At 50.7% G+C, this 6,382-nt stretch overlaps 1 protein-coding gene across 1 annotated transcript; it reads right to left on the bottom strand.

Moving 5' to 3' along the window:
- Nucleotides 1-4,369: 4,369 nt before the first annotated feature.
- On the bottom strand, nt 4,370-5,329 carry LOC141478941 (olfactory receptor 14C36-like). Its single transcript, XM_074167879.1, has one exon. The coding sequence runs from the start codon at nt 5,327-5,329 to the stop codon at nt 4,370-4,372; it is 960 nt and encodes a 319-aa protein (XP_074023980.1).
- Between the last annotated feature and the right edge of the window lie 1,053 nt (nt 5,330-6,382).

Here is a 6,382-nt window from a genome sequence, read left to right as displayed (position 1 = left end):
GGATAAGGAAAGAGCAACTGATATCATCTACCTGGACTCGTGCAAAGCATTTGACACTTTCCTGCATGACATCGTGGTCTCTAAATTCGAGAGACATGGATTTGACAGGTGGATCACTTGGTGGACAAATAACTGGCTGGATAGCCACACTCAAAGGGTTGCAGCCAATGGTTCTATGTCCAAGTGGCGAGCAGCGATGACTGGTGTTCCTCAGAGTTCGGTACTGGGACCCGTGCTCTTTAACATCTTTGTTGCAGACATGGACAGTAGGATTGAGTGCACCCTCAGCAAGTCTACTGATGACACCAAGCTGTGTGGCACAGTCAACACGCTGGAAGGAAGGGGTGCCATCCAGAGGGACCTAGACAGGCTTGAGAGGTGGGCCTGTGTGAACCTCATGAAGTTCAACCAGGCCAAGTGCAAGGTCCTGCACCTGGGTCACGGCAATCCCAAGCACAAATTCAGGCTGGGTGGAGAATTGATTGAAAACAGCTCTGAGGTGAAGGATTTGGGGGTGTTGGTGGATGAGAGGCTTAACATGAGCTGACAATGTGCGCTGGCAGCCCAGAAAGCCCCCACATCCTGGGCTGCATCAAAAGCAGTGTGGCCAGCAGGGCAAGGGCTGGGGGGACTCTGCCCCTCTGCTCCGCTATGGTGAGACCCAACCTGGGGTACTGTGTCCAGCTCTGGACCCTCCGAACATAAGAAGGACATTAACCTGTTGGAGTGAGTTCAGAAGAGCACCACAAAGATGATCAGAGGGCAGCTCTGCTATGAAAATGTGTTGAGAGAATTGGGGTTGTTCAGCCTGGAAAAGAGAAGGCTCCGGGGAGACCTTATAACAGCCTTCCAGTACCTAAAGGGGTCCTAAAGGAAAGCTGGGGAGGGATACTTTATAAGGGAGGGGAGACATAGGATGAGGGGGAACGGTTTTAAACTTGAAGAGGGGAGACTGAGATGAGATCTCAGGAAGAACTTCTTTGGTGTGAGGGTGGTGAGACCCTGGCCCAGGTTGTCCAGAGAAGCTGCCCCATCCCTGGAGGGGTTCAAGGCCAGGTTGGAGGGGGCTTTGAGCAACCTGGTCTAGAGATTTATGGGTTTAGAAAACACTAAACTACTTTAATGAAATAGTAACAAAAAGATAAAAAGGAAATAATGAAATAGATACAATGTATACAAATATAAAACTATATCAAGTTTCCAGAAAGATGTCACCAGCAGGCACTGGGGAAGTTCCAGACTGGACTTGGTGATGGATGGGAACCGGATTCCGGATCTTGGTTCATGAACCCACAGATTGGGATCAAAGGTAGACAAACTGATAAGGTCCTCCTCAGATGTCAGTCGCTGAAGAAAGCCATTGAAGAACCAAGCTGACCCTTTGGTCCCTCCGCTTTTACATCTGAGCGTGGAATATGGGATGGACTACCCTGTTGGTCAGCTGTGGGTCACCTGGCCTGTCCCCACAAGTGCAACCCCTCCCTGGGTTACACGACTGAGTCGGCTGACCCTGACTGGCACAGCAACAAGTAAGAGCAAGAGCCTTTCTCACTGGACAGAAATTTAGCTCTGCTCCACCCCAAACCAGGGCAGCCAGGCAAGGTGAAAAGCTGTGTAATGTCCTCAGTCTCTACAACATCTGTGCCAGAGGTCAACCCGTACCCTTTGGGGTCTTTAAAATACCCTCTCCCGAGGTAGTCTATGCCAAGGATGCACGGAACATCTGGGCCAGTCACAACAGGGTGCTTCTCCCATTTATTCCCAGTTAGGATCATTTCGGCCTCCAATACAGACAGCTCTTGAGCCCCCCTTGTCCCTCAAGAAATAGTGACAGATTCTGCCCCTTTATGATTTGATGGCAATAGCACCTGTGAATGTGAATAGCAACCTCTGAATGGCACCTGTGTCCACCAGGGCTTTATACTTTTGTTTCTCTAACATGCCAGACCATCGAATCCACGCAGTCCAATAAAATCAGTTGTCCCTCTCCTCCTCCTGGCTGGAGGCAGGGCCCCTCTAATATTGAGCACAGTACCCATGATTGGCAGATGAGTTCCTATGTGGACTGGGGAACTCCTCACCGTAGACCGGAGCAGCCATCCTCCTGGCAAAAGTCTTCTATCTGTTTTACCTTGCAGCTCACGTACTCACACTTGTAGGACAAGGTAGGTTGTCCATCCTGCTTCCTCATGTCCTCTCCATATCCAGAGAAACAGGACCACCGGCCACTTTGTGGCCTGATCTGTCTCTCTTGAGCCAGTCTCGTAAGAGGGTGTCTACTCCTAACAGCTGGTATGTGGCTCCATGCAGGGGAAGAGTGGGACCTTTCCTCCATCATGGACAGTTTATCGAACAGTTTATCAAATAATTCCTTGGTTTCCTCAGTCATTTTCTCAGTGTTCTCGACCATCATTCCCTGGGTTTTCTCAGCCAGTTTTCCCATGGCTGCAACAACGAAGGGATGAGAGAGATTGTCTTCATACTGTCGTACGCTGTCAGCCACTTCATTTACAGTTGGTGTCTCAGCATCAGAACCTCCCCAGACCATTGTTTGCAATGTGTGGGAATACCTTGGTGGTGCACTCTGCACAAACTTCCGCAACATAGGGCACTGCACGGCATTTCATCAGGGTCTGTAATCACTTGCCAGTCACTATAAATCGCCTCTCGCACATCCAGTTCTCTCAGGCACCTTGTTGATAACTCCGTCTCTGGCCAGGTTTCCCAACTGCCTGGCCTCTCTACCATCTCAGTCTATGGTATTGGCCTCGTTATGCCAGTGTCAGAGCAAAGAGGAGATAGGTCTCACCTTCACGACAGCTGAAGTCCTTTCTCATATTTTGCAAGTCCTTCATAGATAAGGACTGAAATATTATCTCTGTGTCTGAGTCCTCCTCCTGCGCTGACGCTGCCCAAGGAGGACTCTCTCCCTGATCTGCTTGAGAAGGACCCTTTCCCAGATCTACTCTAGAAGGACCTTTTCTTTGTCTGTTTTATAAGGATCCTTTTTTATAAGGATCCTCTCCTGGATCTTCATCAGAAGAATTCCCCCCATGGTGTCTGGCTTCAGCTGGTCTTTGTCATAAGGGGCTGGGGAACAAACTGACCTCTTGTTTTGCTTCCTGGTCACCAGAGAAACTTGTACCAGTACTGATAGAGTTGGAGTAGCAGCAGTACTCGTTGCCAGAGCAGTTGGCACACATGGTGCTCATTGTTGAAGGTGGAATAGCTTGTGCTGGTACAGGTGGCAGAGTGGCTTGTACCAGTACAGGCATCGGAGTGGCTTTTGCTGGTATGGGTGATGGATTGGCTTTTGCTGGTAGGGGCAGTGGAGTGGCTTGCCAGGTTTGAGTAGCAGCACTGAGTGTCTTACACTTAGTCCTGCACCAAGGTTTAATAAGAAACCACTCCCTTAACCCACTCTCTTCCTCATGCCTGCCCTTCCCCACTGCTTATCCTGACATTGCAGAGCCCTCATTAGCCTGTCCATCCTTTGCTTTCACCTTATTGTGAAACTCCATCCATTGTGCACCCAACACAAGGCACATGGTGTCCCTGGAGACCTCTTGCGCTCTCCTAGTGGCTCCTGATAGCTCCCTGAAGGCCATGAGTCTGTCAGTAGCCACACAAAATAGGAAACAGTCCCCAGAAGATGCCTCTTGACCGTTCAGGATCTCCAGTGGCACTGGGCACTCACAGGTCATGCTCAGTCCAGTCCTTATTACCTTACACGACACCCCATGCCCTCATCCATCCCTCTAGTCCATTCAGCCCCCAAGTGTGGGTTAACAGGATTGTGGAAGAAGCAAAGACCAGAAGAAGGCATAGAATAAGCAGGAATACTGGCAGAGGATGGCCCATGAGCAGCGCCTAAAGACCCATGAGCAGCGCCTAACAACCCTACTGATCGAGGGGAAATCCGCCCGTCCGGCAGTTGGGGGTTGCAAGGGGGTGTCGGTTGGGAAAGAAGATAACGCTGATGGACTTAGTGATCTGAAAGACTATATAAGCTAGGTGTTTGTTGTAATAAACGACTCTGGTTGAAGCCCCGACCTGAGTCCATGCTCTTCATACGCTACACCTGCACATCATCAAGGCCTTTTTAGGCTGCAGTTCCCTGAGCGTATTCTGCAGTTCAGTGTGGGAAAAAAACACACAAGTTTCACCCATGGCACTGAGGAAATCCCCTTTTATTACAAAGATGCCACAAAGGAGGTCAGCATTAACATGGTGTTACAGAATGTCTCTGGGTCAGACAGACTGGGTTAAACCTCTGAAGACATAGAACAAAAGGAAATATTTGTGTACAGAGAGGTTTATAACCAATACAATGACCACAAGACAAATGTTGCCCGAGATAAATATGAGGTCACCTGTGAAGAGAGATGGAAGACTTATTCCTGCTGAAGTACACTGGCAGAATCACTTTCCACAGGGCATCCTTGATCTCCTTGTTCTTCATGCTGTAGATGAGGGGGTTCAGTACTGGAGGCACCAGTGAGTACACAACAGCCACCAACAGATCCAGGGATGGGGAGGAGATGGAGGGGGGCTTCAGGCAGGCAAATGTGCCAGTGCTGATAAACAGGGAGACCACGGCCAGGTGAGGGAGGCACGTGGAAAAGGCTTTGTGCCGTCCCTGCTCAGAGGGGATCCTCAGCACGGCCCTGAAGATCTGCACATAGGACACCACAATGAACACAAAACAACCAAACACTAAACAGACAGTAAGCACAAGAAGCCCAAATTCCCTGAGGTAGGAGTGTGAGCAGGAGAGCTTGAGGATCTGGGGGATTTCACAGAAGAACTGGTCCAGGACATTGCCCTGGCAGAGGGGTAGGGAAAATGTATTGGCCGTGTGCAGGAGAGCAGTGAGAAACCCACTGCCCCAGGCAGCTGCTGCCATGTGGACACAAGCTCTGCTGCCCAGGAGGGTCCCGTAGTGCAGGGGTTGGCAGATGGCAATGTAGCGGTCGTAGGATATGATGGTGAGAAGACAGAGTTCTGCTGACATTAAAAAAACCAACAGAAAGACCTGGGCAGCACATCCTGCATAGGAGATGGCCCTGGAGTCCCAGAGGAAATTTGCTATCAATTTGGGGACAGTGGTGGAGATGGAGCCCAGGTCAAGGAGGGAGAGGTTGAGGAGGAAGAAGTACATGGGGGTGTGGAGGCGGTGGTCACAGGCGATGGCGGTGATGATGAGTGCGTTGCCCAGGAGGGCAGCCAGGTAGATGCCCAGGAAGAGCCCGAAGTGCAAGAGCTGCAGCTCCCATGTGTCTGCGAATGCCAGGAGGAGGAACTGGGGGATGAAGGTGCCATTGGACATTTTCTTGCTCTAGGAATAGGGGCTCTGTTGGAGGAGGAAAACATTTGAGAAAAGCCTATTCAGTTTCTCATAGAAACCTCCAAAACTTCCCCTCCCTTTTCAGGAAGACCTCTGGCAGGTCCCTATCATTAGTTGTGGTTGATGCTTGCTGAGGGTGCCACTGGGAGCAGGGGGCTCTGCTGTGGGCTTTAGAGGATTCAGTCTCTCCCGTACTGCAATTGGTAACTAGGAAGACGGGGTGATCTCAGATTAAATCCACTTTTGACATCAAAGAGCTTTGCAGCATTGTCACTCCCAGTTCACCCAAATGCAAAGCAGAGCCGAGGGGACTATGTTTTGTGTATTTTGTTCCAGTTGCCCCAACACGGTGGAGGAGTCTCCGAGTCCTTGGCACTCCTGTTCTCCAAGTGAAATCTTGAGGGTACTGAAAGGCAAAGGGACTGTCCCTAAATGCAGAGTGAGGACAACTGGACTGTCCTTTAGGCCTCGTCTCAGCTGCCCTGTGCTGGCCCCTCTTTGAGATGCAAGACAATAACACCCAGGTGTTCCCCTACAAGAAACAAGATACTGCAGAGGAATCCAGTTTCCAAGTGCAGATCCCCAAAACCCTCATCCCATCTTGTCATACCTGCGGAGGATCTCAGCTCTCCCCTCCCAGCCAGAGAGGACACAGAGGGCTCCTTGCAGCTGCCCACATTGAGCCCTCCAGCAACATCTCCTTGGCCTTAGCTCAGTGGTGTCTTCTCTGTTGGACACTTAGAAAACACAGAGATGTCATGGGACAGTTGTGACCTTCTGTATGGCAGCATGCAGCCCAGCAGGGCCACTCCAGGGAAAGAGTCAAGTGTCTTAAAGACGGGGTGGCCTGAAAGGTCTCTTCCAGCCTGACACACTGCAGTGCTGAGCCCCAACACTCGGGAGAAGATTTGGTTGTTTTCCCTCCATGGAAAAATCTGCATGGGAGGACCCACAGTGCTGGTGTCCCAGCTGAACCTGAATCCCCATCTCCCGTTTTGTTGGTCGAGCTGCCTGGAAGGAAACTGATGGCCAGGT

The sequence above is a fragment of the Numenius arquata genome, unplaced genomic scaffold (genome assembly GCF_964106895.1).
Source record: "Numenius arquata unplaced genomic scaffold, bNumArq3.hap1.1 HAP1_SCAFFOLD_1055, whole genome shotgun sequence".
Lineage (NCBI taxonomy): Eukaryota > Metazoa > Chordata > Aves > Charadriiformes > Scolopacidae > Numenius > Numenius arquata.
Note: the sequence above shows the minus strand (reverse complement) of the source record. Positions and strands in the feature narration are given on the sequence as shown.

Bases quoted from the DNA above. Each gene is read 5' to 3' on its own strand.
- LOC141478941 (XM_074167879.1), bottom strand. From the start codon at position 5,329: ATGTCCAATGGCACCTTCATCCCCCAGTTCCTCCTCCTGGCATTCGCA.